The 21,175-nt window shown below is 44.8% G+C and overlaps 1 protein-coding gene across 1 annotated transcript in view; it reads right to left on the bottom strand.

Moving 5' to 3' along the window:
• Nucleotides 1-722: 722 nt before the first annotated feature.
• Nucleotides 723-21,175, bottom strand: part of TYRO3 (TYRO3 protein tyrosine kinase) — a 40,199-nt gene continuing 19,746 nt past the window's right edge. The window contains exons 7-19 of the mRNA XM_074149467.1: nt 20,522-20,699; nt 19,911-20,053; nt 18,439-18,583; nt 14,035-14,164; nt 13,108-13,208; nt 12,548-12,643; nt 10,120-10,200; nt 8,289-8,381; nt 7,473-7,594; nt 7,091-7,200; nt 5,481-5,640; nt 3,943-4,079; nt 723-1,098 (exon numbers count right to left, since the gene is read on the bottom strand). Of these exons, the coding sequence (XP_074005568.1) occupies nt 723-1,098; nt 3,943-4,079; nt 5,481-5,640; nt 7,091-7,200; nt 7,473-7,594; nt 8,289-8,381; nt 10,120-10,200; nt 12,548-12,643; nt 13,108-13,208; nt 14,035-14,164; nt 18,439-18,583; nt 19,911-20,053; nt 20,522-20,699 (1,872 nt within the window). The remainder of the gene's footprint in view (nt 1,099-3,942; nt 4,080-5,480; nt 5,641-7,090; nt 7,201-7,472; nt 7,595-8,288; nt 8,382-10,119; nt 10,201-12,547; nt 12,644-13,107; nt 13,209-14,034; nt 14,165-18,438; nt 18,584-19,910; nt 20,054-20,521; nt 20,700-21,175) is intronic.

The following is a 21,175-nucleotide window of genomic DNA, read 5'->3' as shown; positions in this document are numbered from 1 at the left end:
CATCAAACAGAAGAAAGACATAAAAGAGGTATGTGAGGTGAAAAGGGATGCAGGATTTTCATTTTTTCTAATTTCATCGCTCACCAAGATGTCCGAAACTCTTAAAAGAGCCCCAAACTGAGGAAGCAGCAAGTGTTACTGCATGAAGTAAGCCAGATGTTCAAATTCAGTGCTGGGCAGAAGCAGATCTGCAGATCAGTTTGAGAACCACTGAGGTAGGCAACAAGTCCAGGCAGTACTGTGGAGCGAACACAAGGGGAATTTTGCCCTCTTGTCCTGAATGACGGTGTAAATACCACTAGTGTTTTCAGAGGTACCAGTCCTGAAGTCACGCAGCCAGGATCGAAGACAACATCTACACAAGAGCAAGCACTGACTGAACAGAAGGTGTATTCAGCTCTGCTCCAGCAGTCAGAGAGAAGGAGCAGAGCATAGACTCTCACTGCCCACCTTAGCTCTGAACTCCTTTCAGCTGGATGCGATCAACCTGTAACCCTACAGCCCACCTCCCCCAAATCCAAGGGGTTGTCAGGGTTGTGGTCCTTCCAAGCCATCTGCCACTGCAGCCCACACAAGTGGTGAAAGCTACAAAAGCTGCCCAAGAGCTCTGGCCAGTGTTGTTCAAAGCCATTCCAGATCCAGCATCAGAGCCCCAGGCAACATGGCACTGCTGCTGCACAGATCCCGTCCCAGGGAAGCAGAGTGTCACTGCTATGTACAGGCTAACAACTTTTCTCTCCTTCTGTCTCCAGCTCATACAGAAGGCTTTTGTCCTCCCCTTCCTGCCCATCTGGATGCCTTTCACCCTCGGCATCATCTCCAAGGCACAAGGGGCTCATGATATAGCGATAGTCACTTGTGACAGCAGCAGCTGCCCCAGCAACAGTCTCTTCACCGTCCGTGTTTCCAAAGGAGGTGTGCAGGGCAGGGTCACTTGTAGACACCTCTTTGTCCTTTCCAATGTTGACATAGAGAGGATCTTGACTGGAAGAGAGTGTGGACATCCTCCCCCGAATCATTTCCAGCTGAGAGCGGAGCACTGCGAAGCTGGGGCGTAACTTGGGCTCAGGGTGCCAACATCTGCACATGAGATCGTAGCTGCAAAATACAGAGGGAGACGAGCACTGAGAAGCAGAGCAGCCACCCCCTGCACCTCTGAAGAGGGGCTCCATGCAGTGTAGCTTAAAACGCACAGACACTTTCCTCAAAACCTATCAGCTTTGGCCTTGCAAAGGTAACAGCACATGGGCAGCCATTATGGGTCTAACTCCTTGTTTCTTCCCATTTTCAAAGGCATTCTTTTTGGTCAAAGTAATTACTTATACAGTACCAAAAACCCCAAAAGCCCTGACAAAGGATGCTGAACTTCTTGGTAAAAACCTTGTTCCACTGCCTCTGGAGAGCTAGAACAGGATCGTGAGTGTGACACTACTTAGTAATAGCTTATGAATTTATTCACACAAAGCATCCTGACAGCCTCTGCTGCGGCCGAAGCCATCCCTCCAAATTCTACTTCAAGAGCAGATAAAACACAGGAAGAAAGAAAGCAGAGATCCAACTGAGGGAGGTGAAAGTTATTTCCAGAATATTCTTTTTTCACACAACGTGTTAACTCAGCGCTCCCGGCGTAATGGAGGTGTGCCGCTGGTGCTGCCTGACAGGCTGCCAGCGGGACTGGCAAAAGGCACAGTGGGTTTGTTTAGAGGGCCGTGGAGGAACGGACAACAGCCTCACTGCTGGAGGATGGGAAGCTGAAACAGCCTTCCTACTACAAAGACACCACCACCCCCTACGCAGAAGACGTGTTCAGTGCCATCACCAGCCCCAGGCCCCATCTTGCAGCGTTTCTCTTACAGCCAAACGCCAGCCACCTCAGCTCCGGTTGCCCGAGGGCCGGCGTGAGGAGACGCCGCTGGCTCCGATGGCCTGGGCTCGGGCAAGGGGCAAGGAGCTGTGCTCCCTCTGCGGCCGCCTTTGCGGCTCAGGGCCTGCGCTGGCTGGCCTCCCGCCGGCCCACTGGGCTGGAGCACGGCCAGAGCCATTGTCCTCCTCCTCTTTATGCATCACTCACAAGACTGGCAGCTGCATTCCTATGGCGGTATTGTTGCCAGTTCTGCAGGGAACGGGAACAAAGCACAGTACTGGCACTGAAAAACACCGCAGACAAACGAACCCTCAGTTAAACTTGTAAATGGAAAAAATCCGATATGGCCCTTACTGGGAAATAAAGCATTTCATGATGGCTTTTATTTTACTTTCTGTGTCCCTTGCTTGCTATCAGCTTTACAAGACTGTTTTTGGTCCCAAGCTAGTTTTACAGAGAGCTTCTATGGTTCAGTTGTCTTAATCCTGACTTACGTCCCTCACAGACAGTAGAAATAACTCTAAATGCTCCAGGTAAAATAGAAACTTCCTATTCCGTGGTACCAATTATTTTACCCCTGCTAGCAAACAGCAGAAATTAATTTGAAAGAGATAGAAAACTACTGGCTGTACTGAGTCAGCCCAAAAGTTCAATTGCCCCAGTACCCTGCCTCTGACAGTGGCCGGTAGAAAATGGGAGATCTTTCTAGTATATTCTCTCGGGTGTCAATAACCTGTAGCTCAAGGGCCTCTTGAAAGGGAGGTTGTACCTTTTTAGTAGTTTTTGATGGATTTTTCTTCAATGCCTAGCAGCTTTTTGAATCTCTTCTCTACTTTTGGCATCTATAAGATTCTATGGCCATAAGCTCCACAATTTGGAACAAAAGCCACTCACAGCCATCAAGCTGCAAACATACAATGAATTTAAGCAGTGGTAGAACAATGTTTTCATTTAAACTCAGGAACAATTATAATGAACTGCTGAGAAGATGAAAGTGTACAGCTTTAATAACAAGTGTACAGATTATTCCCTATGTGGAAAAAAGGCTGGAGAAAGGAAACCACATGAAATAATCCATCATTACAACAGGAGGGAAAAGGGAAGAAAGAGGACTTCATGTTGTCCATTTCACACACATGGAATGGCTTGAAAAGGTCACTAAGGTCAGTGCTCATAGTTATGTCTGCTTTGGCCAGGATGCTGAGAAAAGAAACGTGGTTGGGCACTCAGTGAAATGATTTCACCTTTTCCAGACTAGGCAAGCTTTTACCCTGGGAGAAGTTATGGTGACACTCCCTGAGGGACCTCAGCCCCATGTATGAATTCCAGGAAACTCCAGCCACCATCCATGGATCAAGGGTTCCTGAACAACCATATCAGGTAATCTGCTGGCCAAGAATGGTCCCTTGGCTGCGGGACTAAGGCAGGAGCACAGGCAGCAGCATGTGGCTGCCTGCTCCCCACTGGGCTACCCGAGTCCTTCCTCCAAGTCTGAAAATCTCTGAAACCAGTATCTGCAAGATTATCCTGATTTTGTTTCCACCTGTAATTTAAGGTGGGACATTGATCTACAGAACCTTATATCCTCCTACCTGCCCTCTTCTCTTTCATCCTGTTATTTCTGTGAGAGCAGTAGATCCAATTTTGAAAACTGGGCCCAGCTTTGAAAGACATATGCAGGCCACTGCCTCTGCAGTCCAGTTTCCTCGTGGTCTTGCTAGATTGCTCTTCTATTCAGCCACAAAACTCATCTCTTTTCTCAGATGCTGGCCTGAGAAGCTAGGGAGCAGTGAGTTTCTGGAAACACAGTTATAGTTTCCACAAAGCCAAGAGCTGCTAACGTTGACTCTGTTCAAACCCTTGAGCCAAGTTAGCTGCTTGTGTAGCTACCACAGGTTCCAGGGAGCCCTGCCAGCAGACAGTATCTGGTAGCTAACCCAGAGACTTTCTAGTGAATGGCTCTGTGTACTGGGAAGCGGATAGACTCAGATCAGCATCCCAGCCAGCTGCCCCTGTTTCCTTCCAGTGAGCCAAAGTTCTCAAGGAATCACATGTCAGCAGGGAGAGGAAGTACTCACACATCTTCCAGGCACTCTGGCGGCTGCTTCAGCCTGTTCCCACTGATGAGGTAGTTGTAGATTTCTGCATTCTCAATGCCAGCATAAGGGGTTTGCCCTCGGGTCACAATCTCCCACATGGTCACCCCAAAGGCCCACTGAAAGGGAACAGCACACACAACAAGTGAACAGACAGTTCCCTGATGGCCGGGGTGGGTTTCAGTATGCTCAGACTGTGCTGACCCTCCCAGTCCAGGGTAATGTCACCTGAGCAGCAGTGATGCAAGGACTATCCAAACTCTAGCTAGAAAACAAAGAAATGACCCATCAGATGCGGCTGATCCTGACATACCATCTTGGAAGACAGCTGAAGGCCCTGCTGGCCCCATCCTGCAGTGGAGCAGGTGAAGATTTGGGAGCTACTGCTATCTTCCACCTGCAGGCCTCCCCCAAGCATCTCCTACTCGTGGCTCTTTAAGGTACGCAGTATCAGTTTTGTGGACCCCAGATACAAGAAGATTTTGGTTTGGGGCTCACAAATCAGTTTCTTAATTCATTGAGCCATAGTTTGAGTTCCTGGAAATGTATGGGCACAAATGAAAGAAGAATTTAGCCAATAAGCAGGGCAAGGAACAAACCAATTATGGCTCACGTTCATTTGTGCTCTACACTGCAATAGTCATACTTGTACATTTAAACTAAACTGCAACGTTTATTGAGTGCAAAAAATAACTATTTTCATAAGCAAGACCCTGTCCAGTGTTGACTGTAAACCGGTGGAACTAGCCATCACTAATCACTGAACACTGCAGCGGTTACAGCAATCACTGGGCAACGCAGCAGCCAAGTTACAGGGCACTCTCGCTGATCTCTTCAGGGACACTGTGACATGGGTAAGGCCTGAAGGACAAAACTAGTGTGAAATCAGATCAAAAGGCAACAAGGAAGAAGGGAGAAGGTATCAGAAAAAAAACAAAACAAAAAGCCCACCAAAAACCCAAAACAAAACACAAAGGGAAAGGAAGCAAAAATTTCAGGTGAATGGGTTTCGCCTCATTCCCCATGGGTGAAGTTATAAAGAGTGCCTAAGCACTGATATATTCAGAATCTATGAAGTTCCACCAATGCCTTCTGAAGGACAGAGTACCTTTACTGTGCTGGTACATGAGCGCGTAGGTTACATGCATTTCAAATGTCACCTTCAAACCGTCATGCAGAAGAGAAAGGAAAAAAAAGAGTAAGAAAGAAGAGACTGCACAGAACAGAGGAAAAGGAAGAGGAGAAAGGAAAAGGTGAAAGAGAAGATGGGGATAAGCACCGAAAAATGAAAGACCAAAGGACAAGAGGAAAAGGGTTCATATCTTCTGCCATAAAGCTCTTGCACATATTTTTAGTCTTGAGTTCTGACAGCACCCAAGGCAGAGGTAACACTGTCCTTCAAATACAAGGAAAACTCCCTTTCCCATCACCAGGGCTTTTTCCCATGTTCAACGAATACAGGATTCCTCCACTGCAGCAGGAATACAGGTGGTCCCCAAATGCACCAGAGCAAAACTCACCACATCACTGTGTGTTGTGTACAGATTATCCGCCAGACTTTCCAGAGCAAGCCACTTCACTGGCAGCTTGGAAGCACAGCCCTGACGGTAGTAGTCTCCACTGTAGATTTTCTTAGAAAGCCCAAAGTCTGCAACACTCACGTTCATGTTCTCATCCAACCTAAGGGAAAGTTTTAAGGACTGAGAAAAGCATTTACTGGCTACCTCAGGCAAAAAAGAGGTACGTCCAGGACTGTCTGGCCAGGGAACTGAGGTATATCATTCACAAAGTACTGCCCAGATGGATAACGACTTCATCTACTTGACCAATGTGAAATAGTTTAGTGGTCTCAAGTCAGTTCCTTGAGACTAACAGGGAGATAATTAGGCCTAAGGAAGGAAATGGCCATGCTCAGATGGTCTACTCTGTCAGCCAAAGTGAGCTCAGATACTTTCTGTAGTTTCCATGATTAACAGAGGACATCTGTAGTGCTCATTGCTACCACTAAGGCCTACGCCCTGTAGAGGCAACCAAAAAACATAGGTCCTTGCCTAGACTGCTCAGGCCAGATCTGCAAGATCTTCTCTCCGTACCTGGTTAATGGTCTGAATTTCCCTGTCACCCACTTAAACCTAGACACAATGGTAGATGGAGCAAGTAAAGCCCACAAAGACTTCATGCTCCCAGGTCTTATAAAGGACTCCCTGCTTCTCCCAGGAGATGATGAAATAGGCATTCAGCTTGCTCTGAAGGAAGTCTGCATTTTTTAAAAATGTTTAAAAATAGCTAATCAGTATGGGTTTCTCATAAATGTCAAAGCAGCCTAATCCATCATTTTTCATTATGACTGTCAGGGTCCCGCCTGTACATCTGGACATTCAAATGCCTTTGGAAATCTGTGTCTCATTGTGGATTTTACTGGTTGTCGTGGTTTTGTTCAGAAGCAGAGTTCTGTCTGCCAGAATGGGTTGTTCCTTACTCCGTTCTCAGAGAAGAAGCAGAGGGAAAAGCGTAAAAGAAGGACTTTTCTTCCCTTCAAAGCAGGCAAGGCGGTTTTGGGACAAGAACAGCAATGTGGAATCATACAGCATGTTCACCATGCAATTATTTCTAAAAGCATTCTCCACATAAGCCATTCTTCACAAGCTTTTATGGAAATTCTACATTTCTTATATTGTGATAATCAAGTCCTCAAAATAGATACAAGAAATATATATTTCAGGCTACAATGAAAGTTCCTTTCTCCTAACACAGCCAAACCCATTCTCTCCTGTTGGTTACATTATATTGCGGAACAAATAGCCCATGCTGACACACAGCCATCAGAGCAACTAATTACAAGCACATATTGTAATCAACCCTATGAAAATATATGTGCAGACCAATGATGGAAAAGTTCCTTATAAATAGGGTCGATCTGGAAGCTCAGTGGGACATCAAGAGTTGCTCCCTCCCCACAGCACCACCACACACTCCCAACCTCATGGCCACGGCTCCCCTATGCCTATTGTCACTTAAAGGCAAAGATCAGCATCCTCGGGCAGGATCCCTCCCCACTTCTGTCACATGAAAGGCTTCTCATCCCTCTCTCACCCTCTTTCTTTCCTCTAAAAACTCATGGGTCACTTACATGCAGTTCCGAGCTGCGAGGTCCCTGTGTATGAAATTTTTTGAGCTCAAGTACTCCATCCCACTGGCAATGTCAATCATGAACTTGAGGAGTGTCTGAACAGGCAAATTCTGAAAGAAATAAGAGTTTAAGTCCTGTTTCTGGAAGCTTTCAAGCGTGTATGGCAAAACTGCAAGATCTGCTGCTAGATTACTGAGCAGGGACAAGGGATATAGAGAGAGGATGGAATGGAGGAATTGGTCCTCATCATGCATGGAATTAAATACTTCAACACCACATCCAATAACTTCCTCTGGTATCAGACCAACCCTGAACTGACCTGAGTATATTCTCTGAAAATCCGTACCCTCCCAGAAGGAATTCTACTGCAAGACAGACTTACAAAAGGGTTTTCCCCAATCCGTGACATCAGCAGAAAAGCATGAAGGTCTCCATGCTTCATGAAGGGCAGGATCACCATGGGAATTGGGAGACGGCCCTTGGGACGGCTCCGAAGACTGACTCCTAATGAGGACACACACAAGCAAAGGGGTTTTAGTAAACAGAGGAGTCCCAAGGGAAATCTTACAGGCTGCTTGCCTTTCTCTTATAAATGTGGAGGAAAACATGCACTTTCGGCTGGTAGGTTCCATGCTCCAAGCTCCATTGCATGGCTTCATGCCAGAAAGTGTGAAGATACCTCTAACCCTGTTTACTTCAGAGGCAGCACTAAGTGCCCAGTGACATAAAAGTTTCTAGGATCACTCCAGACCAGACAGCCCCAAACCCCAGGGTCTGCAGAGCAATCTCCACATTCTGGAAGTTGTCCATGTTTCATGAGCACCCATCCATGAACGTCTTGGTTCTTACCCAGTATTTCAAAAAGGCACAACCTCCTCTTGCTCTATTTGTCTACCAACCCACCTGTCCACATTTCACAGCAGTTTAGACATTTCTCAGCCAGCCACACTCCCCCGTAGTACTTGCAAGAACCAAAGAAATGGCTTAAGTAAGAAATGCCTATTATGTGTGTCACACTCCAACTCCCTCCAGGCCTGGGAAGGAGCAATGCTGATATACGCAGGACTTCAGGCAGCACAGAGGTGGTGGCACTAACAACCTCTGTTGGACAGCAGTGGGGGTGTGTATGTGGGGCTGTGTGGGACTGTGCAGGAACAGAAGGTGCTCTGTGGCACCATGAGCAGCAGTGCTGGCTTACCGATCAGCTTAGTGACATGCGGGTGGTCAAACTCCTTCATACACGCAGCCTCTCGCAGGAACTCCTCTATGTCAGTTGAGGTAAAGATGTCCGCTGGAAAAAAGTGACTGTAAGTTTTCTTCCTTTGTGGGTGACTCCAAGGGGCTTTACAGATAATGATGATCAGAAGCTTGTTCTTTGTGGCACAGCACATCCTCTCAGACCTACAGCTAGACGAGCCAGTTTACAACAAAGCAGAGCCTGACACTTTCTCCTGGGATGGGCAGCAGTAAGCGCACATCAGGGACATCTGGTAAGTTGGTTCTTGGCAGAGCAAGGACCTGCTGATTAGCAGCTCTCCTCCCAATAACAACTTTCCTTGGAAGCCATGCAAATCATGTGTGGCTTAAAGATGTAAAAATTAATTAGCTAAAAGGACCTAAACCACAATGTCAGGGTGGGGACACACAAAATTAAAGAAAGTGTTGAAACCGAGGAGATGGCCTGGAGGCCCTGGCTGGCACAGCAGACCCCAATTCATCTCTGACAAGGATGGCATGAAAGATCAATGCCTTTTATGACTCATAGCATGATTCAGTCTTCTAAGGTGTAAGAGCTAAGATTTCTTAAATAACCACACTACTGGAGAACTTGGACCAAAGTCAGCAGTGACATAGATCACCATAAATTTGGAGTAAATTATTTCTCATTGCTACTACTCCAGATTTATGGAAGTATATCAATATAACCAAGAATTAGCCCAGTGGACTACTTCCCCCACTACTGCTGCTGAATTTAGCAGGAGTCCTCCAGTCCTGCTACAAGATCAGACTTAGACCTGTAGGGGAATATTCACATTATCTGCTTTAGGCAAGTAATTTAAATATGATTCAGAAGATAAGAGTAGATTCCCTTTTTACAGTCAATGGAGAAAGGAAGGTGCCTCTGGAGGGTGACAGAGAGTTGTCAAGTTACATGCCTCAAGGTAGACAGTCTGACTACATAAAAGCCTGCAAACTGATTAGAATTATTGTTGAAACTGGATAAAATGATGCGACTCGCACTAGTGTGGTACTAGTATATTTAGCCCAAACTGGTATTCTGTGGCTGGGAAACTCAGCTCCAAAGATAAGTGAGTGTGACACTGCTTTAAGTCAGTCACAGTTAACTTTTGCCTTACAGGCAACAGGGGTGAAATAACATAGGTTAACATATATATACACACACACATATCTATGTACATGCTTGCTTTGACTTTTACCTATCTATGATTTGCTTTTCTTGTTACAGACTTCGGCCTGATGAATGTGCTAGTTGCCCTGGTTATGCACACTCACCAAGGAACAAATCAGAAGGGAGTTAGACTACTTTGTCAAATATGCGTGACTGAGATGAGTTAGCTTGTCGCTGCATTCAGCCCAAACACTCTTCTCTTTATTCTATGATATATGCTTGGAGGAGTACCATCTTTCACTGCTGAATTATTAGGAAAAAGCAGACCTGTCTGAGCTGTCTATGCCACGTGATGTAGTGCTGTGTTAAATCAAGCAACTGAACAAGATCCTCTATACACAGAAGAAGCTGTAGCTGTGCCTTGGTTTTGGTTGCACTCATCACATGCTAGGTGTTGTACAAGCAACTAAGGTGGCATAGGTCCTTCCCTGAAGAGCTTCTACTACAAAAAGACTGACATGAAAGGGATGGGAGACAACACAGGTAGAGTGGCTGAGTGGGAAGCTCAGAGAGGAGTAAAGAGCATCAGGGGATGTTTGCTGGAGAACAGGACAGACAGCATTTAATCTTTCCAAGCTCTCTTCTTTTAAGTACTTCAGGTAGCCCTGCTTCCACTTACCTTTCAGCATCTTCACTGCCACTTTCTGGAAAGAGCCATCATCTAGCTTCAGTAGTGCCTCTCGAACTGACCCAAACTCCCCTGTGAAATGACCAGAGCAGGCAGTGAGGGAACAGCTTCTTGTGAAGAAAGTGTGATTCACAGCAGGTTCACTCCAGGGGTGACTGGCAAAGAAGCTGAATAACCATAAGAAACGCAGCTCCCAGATTCATTTTTCATTCTGCTGTTCCAGCCAGCAGCATTCAGCACACACGCGCCTAGAAGAGGCAGCACTGCCAGCAGACAGAGGCCACTGTGCTGGCAGTCCATAAGGCAAAGGAAAACAGGAGGGAAAGAAAGCAGTCCACTACCAGATGGACAATGCAGAGTCAGAGTATGAGCTGGGATCCCAGGCAGACATTTCTGGAGAAGCTGTATCATGAGGGCCGAGTCTGAGAGAGGCTCTGGTCAGAGACAGGGTTATTAGCTGGAGCAGCGAGTGGATGGGTTGGCTGAAGAAGCTCTCAGTGCTGAGAGCCGTCAGAGCTGAGTAATGGTGCCAGGACTCAACCATTTGAGACACAATCAGGCCTTATCTCTCAAAACATGGGGAATGACTTCTATGAATCACAGCTGACCAGACAAAACATAGAACACCCACTCATGTGTGCGTGATACGCTAATTCACAGGAGGAAGTGTTTACCCTGGTGTGTTCTCTAAGGGAGATAAGGGGAAATGCAACTGCCCAAACCCTCTTCAAATTATTTTAGCCTGAAGTGGCCTTATACCACAGCATAACAGCCTCTTTGCGTTAGATCTGGCTCTAGATTTGCTCTCCCTAATTTTGTAACTGCTTACCCCACCCAACATGCGTTAGTATGAGGAACTCTGGTACTGAAAAGGAGGAAGCAAAATATGGCGCTCAGGACACCTACCCCAAAAGCATTATCTTTCCACCAGTTTTTCACCAGCGTCTTTCACTACTGTATGGCACATGCTTATTTCACAATAATCACGAGCAGCGCATCTGACCCCAAAAGAGGAAAGCGGGAAGAAGCAAAGGCATTTTGTACTGCTTCTGTATTACGGAGCTGCTGCTCAACTGTAGAGTCAGCAGAGCCCAAGATAATGCCATCTTATAACCTGTATGTTGAGCATGGGGTTCGGGGAATGGGACTGACAACATACACCAGATCCTGCCAGCTACCATCCTCCCACCAAGGCCATCCCCAGCTCACTTCCAGTTTGTTACCTGTCATGGGGGCAGCCCAGAAGGGTTGAAGCAGAATCCCAGAAAATGGCCAAGAGCTGACATTCACAAACAGATGACAAGGCTATTTAATTACTTAGCATTGTTAAGCCCTTTGAGACCACTTCTGCACAAGGTCATCTTCCTGCTCTGAAAGAAACGCATTTGGTCTAAGAGGGATGGAGCAGAAGAATGCTCCCAGAGGGAAAGGGTCATCAAAAGCTGCAATAAAACTAGTCTTATAAAGAAAAAGGAAGCCAAACACTTCAGCCTCCTTTTGCTTATGACCCCTGATTTATGCTCCTCTCTTAGTTATTGGCTTTATCATTTTACGTTTTTAGTTATTTCTAGAGATTGCCTTCAGCCCAAGAAGAAGGGAAGGATGATTCAACAGTTAGCACCCTGCCCTGCCATTTAGGAAATCTAAATTCAAAACCTGCTTTTCACACAGAGTTTCTGGGCCAATCTTTTAGCTAAAAGTGAGAAGCATCCCACCTTTACTCTGCCCATCCCTCCTGACCTGAAAACCTCAGAGAAATGTTAGGAGCACCTGTATGGGAGATCCAGATGGAGGTCCACAGTCAGAAGAGCTCCTAAAGACCTGAACTAATGAGGACAAATGTCAGCAAAATTCAGTATCTGTTCCAAATGTGCCTCTATAAGAGCCCAAACTAAAATCTGGAGTCAAACCACCCCAGATGTAGAGAATAACTGAAACTGAATCAACATTTTTTTTTTTTGAGGGGTTGGAGTTTTTGAGGTAGATCATCTCTCTCTGTATTGTATCAGCCCATTTAATACTTTACGCATACATAAAGTATGCTTATGCAAAAGGAAGGAATTCTATAGCACCACTTTGTTAGTAGAAAAAGCGGAAGTTTAATCAAATATTCCTTTGTTTAAATCCTTGAAAGAAATTCACACACCAGTGAATCAATGGTACTTTGGAAAGCTGAGCATAGACTGCAGTTCATGACTCTGTAAAGCCATATTATAGAAATGGCTTAGCCAATATCCTCTTAGTTATGCTAAACCTTTGAAATGTTTTATCCCAGAGGAAGGGAGAGTTCCATTTAAATTGCCACCTACAAGCAGAAGGAGAGAAAACATGCTGCTTATAATTGCTTCTCCCTACTCAACAGTAAAGGTAACACAAGAAGGACTTTCAATGTGAAGTCTTGTTCAGTTTTGGTTCTTACCCTTGCCCAACATTCTTCCCAAGGTGAACTGCTGTTCCTGGATTAGGACATCTTTGAGTTTCGTCTTCAGCTCATCACTGATCCCTATGCTCTCCACTGGAAAAAAAAAAACAAAGGAAGCATCAAATAAGGGATACTTAAATATTCAGTCACAACATCAAGAGTCACCTGCTCTAATCTCCATCTCCAATCCAATGCCCATACTGTACGCTGAGTTTAAAGCGTACTGCTGATATTGTTAAGCCATATTTATCTCCCTGTTGCATAACACTACAGGTGAAGGAGTCCCTGTAGTGTGAAACTGGGGCAGGGGAGTGGCAAATTTATGTCTTGCACTAGTATACACAATGACTGTAGCTGTAATTAGCCAGTGCTATGTAATTGGTACAGCAACAGCAATTCTGGCCTTTCACCTCTGCCATCCACAGTGTGTAAGTCTCCTTGTAAATTAATCCCATGTTCTTGATCCAAAACATCAGTTTCGGCGAAAACAAAGAGAAAGCGTAGTACATGCATGAACATGGCTTCTCAGGCAGAATCACCCAGGTCGTTTTACTTACATGTTGCTTCAATGAGCTCTGGGCCCTCCCTGTTGAAAGACCTGGCAGCTCTGAAATGGACTGCTGGATCCCCTCTGCCAACCACACTGCCAAAGGCATGGCTAGAAGGCAGAAAAGACACACAGGGCCATGATTACATGGGCCATTCAATTCTAAAAGGTTGTTTTGAACAACATGGATGATTTCTCACCCCTTGCCATATAAATACTACAGACTGTTTTGTTAAAGAGGGTGTAGCTGGAGAGGAGGAACAATGGGTTTATACTGCCTTGCTGACGCACCTAGAGGGGACAGGAGCCTTCCAAAAGAGGGTAATCGCTCCTCCTGAGGGCCTGGGAGAAGCTGCAGGTTGAGACAGGTTCTAAGAGTCACATAAACAGAGATGCTGCTGTGAGAGGGAGGTCTGGGAGACTGAAAAGAACAGGAATCTCGCTTGCAGCAGGGAGCAACCCACAGCCAAGTGTCAGAGGTGCTGTAAAGGAGACTTTCTTGGGGATCTGGAAGGTTCTGGGCAGTCAGGAAGTTGCAAGCTAGACTGAAAACCAGCAAGGAATAAAGAGTCCAGCCCAGAAGAACACAGAAGGTGATTCATCTGTGGGTCTTTTCTCTTGGATCTCTTAAGCAGCAGCGCTAAGGACTTACAGAATTACTTTGATCTAGTTTATATTTCCATATTCTAATAAAGCCCAGCTATTAACATAACATTTTTCTACTGTATTTTTGGTGTTCTCATTTAGAAGAAGGCAGCGCACTTTCCTGCTAGTCTCTAATTCAGGGTCACCCCCAAAATTGTAAAAAAAACGGTTATCCAAAGGAGTGCCACAGGTACCCAATCCACAATGCTTTTTGAAAAATAATTGAGTCAGAAAACACACTAGAGGAGAAAGCAAACATCTCTCTAACCAGCACAAGGAGAACCTCCCTTACCCAAACCGAGTTTCCTTTCTTCTTTTTCGAAGGAGAATGAGAGCCAGGGCAACAGCCGTGACCAGAGCTGTGAGAATGCCCAATGCCACAGGAACCCAGGATGTTCCATAAGGAGGTTGTCTCTGGCCACCTAGATGGTAGAGAAAACACCAGTCAGGAAATAGAAAACTGTCAATGGTAAACAGACCATACTGGGATAGTTGTTCTTCTTGCTTTAAATGGAAAAGCCGTGCTGCTGGATCTGGTGGACACAGTGGATCATTGTACACTGGAATTTGGCATAAACAGCTACTCAGTCCCAGTCAATCATCAGACAAACTCGCTGTTTCACACAGCGAAGGCAGAGCAGATGCATCCAGTTATCAGAACCTATTCTTAGTTTTGAGCCTCAAGAAAGTGAAAGGCGCTGCTCCAGGTTATACCACTTTACATGAGTTCATGATCTGGGGCACTTTATAAACTAGAGTCTCAGGACAAAAAGGTTGCTTAACATGAGCATTTTCTGTGCAGGTTTCACCTTGTTCTGCTTGAGGCAGCCAGCAGAACCATGACCAGGCTACACAGTATTGCCTGAATGCCATCGAGATAACATTTTGAAAGACAGTAAGAGAAAGACAATTGCCTCACTGCAATCTGGTTGAAAATATTTACATTTCCCCTCTCACCCCTCCCACAAAGAGAAGCACCCTGTGGGACTTGGTATCGGCTGTAACTTCCCAATGCCGTTGGTTGGTTGTAACTTCTCAATGTCTCTCTACCAAAGAAAATGTCAATTTTAACAAGTGCCCTGCAAGTCAAGAAATAAGTTAGCCAGCATGAAGCTTCCAATTCTGGTCTAATATTTGCTCCCAGAATATGTATATTTTTGACTACAAACTGTCTACAGAAGAAATGGAGATGCTGCCAATCTGAGTAAGCTGCCAGGGAAGGAAGATAAGCAATATGGTTATGAATAAAAGAATATTATCTATGCTTGGCAAACAACAGATAAATTAATCCAATTCCCTAAGAGATTTCTTCTCCAAATACAATTACTAAAGATTACATGTGAATTTGAATGGGTTTATTAAAATCTAGGATAGCCCTCATATCTCCAAATTGTTTAAGAGCAAACAAGAACAGGTAAGAGGGTTTCAAGCACCTCCTTCATCTTCATGCTTCCTTGCTCATCTTCAACAGTTGACTGTGTTTTACCAGAAACTAAGGAAGAATCATCTTTGATGATGTAACTAATCCTTTTACATGTCATGAGAATACAAGTAAACCTGTCTTTAAAAGAGATGTTAGGCTACTGGGCTGAGATTTGGATAAATGTCTGCATAGATGCATGTGAAAAGGAGTCAAACACCCTCATCGGCAGAGCCCTGGCAGGCAAAAGGCTTCGAAGGCTTGATTACTAGTTACGTTGTCGAGCCTTATTATCCAAGTTTTTAAAGAAGCAATGTTAGTCTAATAAACAAGTAGAGCTTAAAGAAACAGAATTCTGGACCACTGAGGAAGCAGACTAGTACTTCTCCACTTGAAACAAATTATCAGAGCTTTAGCACCTATTTTCCAGCATCTTATCTCCTTCAGTGACTCATATATTCTTTTCCCACCCAGAAGGCTTTACAGGCTCTGGGTTTTATGATACTCTCTTCTTGCTGCATTTTCTGACCTGGCCTTTGAGGCTGCTTAGGAGGAGGGAGAAGGATCAGAAACAGAAGTGGAATGAAGATACAATGAAAGGCAACTCCAACCCTCTCCACATTCCCAAGCCAATCACTTGGGCTGTTCCTGCCAAACAATCAGGGTAGAAACAATTAACAACACTGATGTAAAAGGTCCTCTCTGAGAGTTAACAATAAGGTTTCCTTCCCCCTATGGTGAGACAACCTCTCTTGGCCTATTTTTCCAGTCTCTGTCTGCTAGCTGGCCTGGTGAGAGAGCAGGGATTTAGGTCACCTTCGGGGGGGGGGGGTCCCTCCAAAAGGAGAACGGATGAAAACAAAACAAAATTATTGTCCCTGTTTCTAAACTGGTAGGAATTAGGAGCCCATCCCACAGTTTACAGCAAATGTGTCAGAAATAGAAATGAATGTTAAAATTCACTGCCTCTCCTCCTCTGCCCCACAGATCATTGCTTCCGACTCATGCCACTGAGCTAGAGAGGTTGGCTGCAGCCCAAGTAAAGACTGAGTTGCCTCTCCTCTCCCAACTCTGTCTCTCTCATCTCCCACACCCCCCTTTTCTAACTGACACATGCCTTACGACTGCATATAGCAGAGAGAAGAAAGTATTAGATGAGCTTAAATGAGTATTTAGGAGCCCTCTAATAATGAGAGAGCCCTTTTTATTTCTGTAGCAGGTCTCATATCACAAAGGTGTGCAAAAAGCATAATCCAAGGGTCTTCTCCTGTATATGACCATGAAGATTACAGATAGGAAAAAGCTATTAGACCATTCTGTTCCTCTGTCTGCAGTGAGAGAGAGATGTTTCTGCTGAAAATGTTTCTGAAAATATTAAAACAATCTCTGTTAATAGTGCACAAGATCTCTGCATAAGCAGGGTGGAGCTCCCACTAGCTTTGCTGCGATGACAAATACAACTTAAAGTTTATACAAGCTTAGTCATCCTTACTGCCGCACTGGGAGCTGGTCATAAACCACCCCTGGCATTTCTCATATAAAGCAACCAGCGCCAGTTTGCTATTTTAGGAAAGGAAGCAACTTATATTTTCTACCAGGCCTGAAACAAAACTGCAGCCTTTCTGCAGCTGTGCTGTTTAAGGCCTGTCAGTGTTTCCACTGTGAACCTTTATTTCCAGCCTGTTATGTTTGTGAAGAAATACATGTGCTTTCAGACAGCATTTAGCCAAAACAAGCACCACTCCTGATGCTACTTTTTTGAAGTGGTTTGTAAATAAAAACAAGCAAACATTTTCTGCTTTCAGGATTATCCCATTTCAGCTCCCTGCAAAATGCTAACCTTACGCATTCCCTGGGGCTTCTTGCTAGCATTGGCCATCTTCCAAAGGGATATTCTAGTCCTTTCAGGTACTTTTCTCTGTATTTGGGTGCCACAGAAAATAACTGAGCAAAAAGCAGGAGAAAAAAAATTGATGGAGCCAATGCTCAAACTCTAGTAGCATCATCTCTGGACCTCCACACCCCTTCATTCTGCTTTAGATAATTTGAGGGCTTTGATCCCACGGTGACTGTGTGCTCACACATAACCATCAGTACTGACTTCATCACAAGAACTGGGTTGGCAAAGGGCCTGAGTAAATAAACCCAGTAAAATAAACCCAGCATTAGATGTACTACTGCAAGTAAGGCTACAGTTCTCTCCTGGTTACTCTGCCCCTATCCCCCACCTCCTGCTTGCCTGGGAACCCCACTCTAATTTCCCCCTGCCATCCCTAAACGTGGAGGGATCAGGAGGGATCAACATCCATGGGATTTCTCAAAAGACATGTGGGTTGGGAAGGAAGGAGCAGCAGATGGGTCAGCACTAGAGATTAGAGATTGCTGTCTCGTCCTGCCACAGGCGCTGGGAACAAAACCTTGGGAGATTGAGAGATATTTTCACAATCACACCTCACTGACTTCTTATCACCAATCTGTCATTTTATTCTGAACATCTTCTTCCTAGTTTTACAGTTTTTTTTCACAAGCATCATCCTTCTCTCCCTTCTATCCATCTCCCCATATAACATCCCGCCCTTCCCCATAGCCTGACTCCTGTTTCCCATTCATTGTGAAATACAAGCAGCAGCAAACCAGTGCAGGTGAGCCCAACTGCCCTTTATCACTGGGAATGGACTCCACACATGCATGTTCTTTGCTCCCAACAAACCCTTCCACCATGGTGCAGATTGCATGGTACAGCTTCTGTACTATCGTATCCCTCTTCTATCAGTAGCTCAGCTTTTCCATGGAGGGGGCTAAATTGGTTTAATATGAAGACAATCAGTAAAACCATTACAAAACCCCATGTGGCCATGGTTTAAATCAGGCTCAACCGAAACTAGTCAGGAACAGCTTCAAATTAAATCAAAGAAAAGAACCTATGTTAAAGGAGTTTTCTGTCACCTTTACTCTTGTAAATGTGTGTGACTTAAGCCTAAATGAAGGATTTAAAACCTTGATTTGCACCTCTTCTATTGTGTCTCCCCTGGCCCTGGTCTGCACTAAGCATAGCAAAAACCTGTTAATGAAGACACAGCAGTGGCTAGAAGCTGTTTTGTTTATACCAGCTCTTTAAATATTATTTAATTTCTACTCTGCTTGATGAAGTGTGCTGTTGTGTAAAGCCAAGTGGCTCAGCCAGCCGTAAGCACAGAAAGGAGAAGAACAAGAGAAAAACAGCAGTCCCAGCATTTCTAATTTTTTTCCCCCGAAGGGAAGGCAGTGGACACTCACCCATGACCTCTTTAGCTTCAAGCAGGAAGAGGTCACTCCAGGGCCCGCATCCTGCAGAGTTCAGCACACACACCCTGATGATCAGGTCTTTGAGAGGATTCCACGTTGTGAGATTAGCTTTTGTATCCTGTACGATCATCTCCCCCTGAGAGCAAACGGCAACCAGCTGTCAGCTGTCTTAAAAGGAACCTGGTCTAAAACTTCACGTCTAAAACTAAACCAAAACATTGCTGTGTAGTTCACTGGTACTATAACAAGGGTTGGGAGCTGCGATTCCTGGGTCCTAGTCTCAGTTTTGCCACTAGCTTGGGCTATCATCTTGGGTTTCTCTTCTCAAAAATTGCTAACAGTTTCCCAAGACGTAGGAAGATACAAGGTTTAATGATTTCCTCCGTTGAGGTCCTTCCATGGAAGTTGCTATAGAAATGTTTTTTTTTTCTGCTATTAAAAGATACACCTCCTTCTTGTGGTTTAAACACAAAGATGCACTAACATGCTGCAAGGCATCTGACAGCTTTAAGCCAAGGAAGGATTCTGTCTGTTTTAACTTGTTGGCCAAATCCCAAATGGCTTCTGAATTTCATGGCCAATTTTCACTTAGGATGGCAAGGCCAACATATTTTCAGAAATTTTGTGGATCTTCTTCATACACATCATTTGCAGTAAACCCATGAAGATTTGGCTGCCACCACTGACACAACGTAAATTCAATGGGAACTCAAAACATTGTCATTTAAAGTCAATGATGCTGACCCAGTATGAAATGGGTCATGCAAAAAAGGAAATAAGTCTCTTTTCCCTCTAGCTGTCTATTATTACAGGCTTGTTCATCATTAATAAGCACTGGCTAAATAAATATTAAGCAGCAAGAAACCATAAGAATTGCTGTGAACTTCAAAGGCAGATAGATACCTGGGAAAGGTCAATGTTGCAGAACAAATGAAAGGCCTTCTACCCTAACAGGGTCCTTTCAACTCCCTACACGTTGTAAATTAAATAAAACAATCCGCAAACTTGTTCCTGTGATTTATAGTGTAACTCATTCACTTGTTAAATACACCTTTGCTGTTAGGATTTGGAAAGTCAATCCCCAGTCACAGGAGAGAAAAAGCCCAGATCCTGTACCGTCTGAGCAGCCTTTAGGACAGCACTAGAAAGAGGCAGAGACAAACTGAATTTTCTCTATGTTGTCCTTGTTGTACAAGGAACAGCAGAGAACTGGTCTGTCTGCAGATGAACATTCAAGTGAAGGAATTCTGAATATGCCAGGAAGGGAGAAATAAGCCTGAATCTTGAGGCCAAATACTGAGGACTTGTCGCAAATTAGAATAAATCAAATTACACAAAAGCAATGCCAGCAATCTAGTCCCCTGGGATGGATAAAGGGTGAGGGACCCTAATGCCTAGAAAATGTAATATGGACGTTCTCCAACTCTGTGCCCAATAGCTCAGCTCCCTTCTCAATCTGTTACCTGAGTTACATTATCCTGAATCCACTCCAGCCTGTATCCCAGGACGTTTTCTTTCAGCACATCTGGAGCCACACCTTCCCACTCCAAAATCAGACCAGGATCTCTTTGGATAACATGGATATTTTGTGGGGTGCTGCTTGGAGCTGAAAGCAGAGGACAGAACACAATCACCCCGTGCAGGAAAATAAGGCACTTTCCACATTGAAAATGGCTGAAAAGACAGATTGATCCTCTATCCTGAGATCAGCTGGAAGAGAGAGCATGAAGGAAGAGAACAACTTCTGCAAGCCACCAGCACTACATTTGTTTTAAGTAGAGAAAAGAAGGTTGGTCAGCATCTCTCATTTCTTTCCAAGACCCCAAGAATCTCGGAGAGTGCGTGGGACACGTGCCCAGCATGCAGAAGCCCTGTGACTGGATCGAATTGTGCAACAACACATTTGACTGCATATTATTATTTTCTGTTCGGAAACCCTTAGAGTGGGCAAGCAATCTGACAGTGTAACGTTTCCTGCACTTCAGAATTAGCAAGGAGGCGTTCAATGAAGTTTATCGTTGTCTCTTTTTCAGATTCAGAACTGGTTTCCTGTTCTTGTCCCCTATTTGCTTACCAAGCTCCAGGGTCTGGAAATAAACCCTGTCGGTGAAAGGGGAGCTGCCCATCTCATTGCTGCACTGCACACGAACACTGTAGTTGGTGGAATGCTTCAGGCCTTGCACGCCGTAGGCAAAGGGTGGCACTGGGGTGACTTCAGTGGAGACCTCCTGGCCATCTGGTGACTCAGCTACCTGTGCCACGAGTGAAACGGAGAAGATTGCTACCATCAGCCATATGACTAAGAGGTCCATAGGGATAAGAATCTATTCCATGGTTAGTTTAGGAATGTGTAAGAATAGATATGGCACCAGTGGTGTTTAATATACTGAAAAGGGAGTTGTTAAACTAAGAATCATGAGCCATGCCTTTATGTGGTTTAAGTGACGTCACTCTCCTAAATCTGGCAGTACAACAATCTTCCACCAGCTGAAAATTTGATTTCATACATTTCCTTACATATGTCACTAATTCTACAGTTGATTATTAATTCCTTGAAAGAAAACTAAATGTGCTTGTTCCTTTGAGTACTAGAAGCTGGCCTCTGAGGCTTGTCTGAATTTGAGCAATGGAAATTGGTAGATCAACTTCCCTGCTGCCTAGTGTCACCTTTTTCTCAACTCCTTTTTCAGAAGCTTATACATTTTCAGTTTTGTAGTGGATTAAAGAC

The sequence above is a fragment of the Numenius arquata genome, chromosome 6, assembly GCF_964106895.1.
Source record: "Numenius arquata chromosome 6, bNumArq3.hap1.1, whole genome shotgun sequence".
NCBI lineage: Eukaryota > Metazoa > Chordata > Aves > Charadriiformes > Scolopacidae > Numenius > Numenius arquata.
This window is presented reverse-complemented; position numbering and strand designations above follow the sequence as displayed.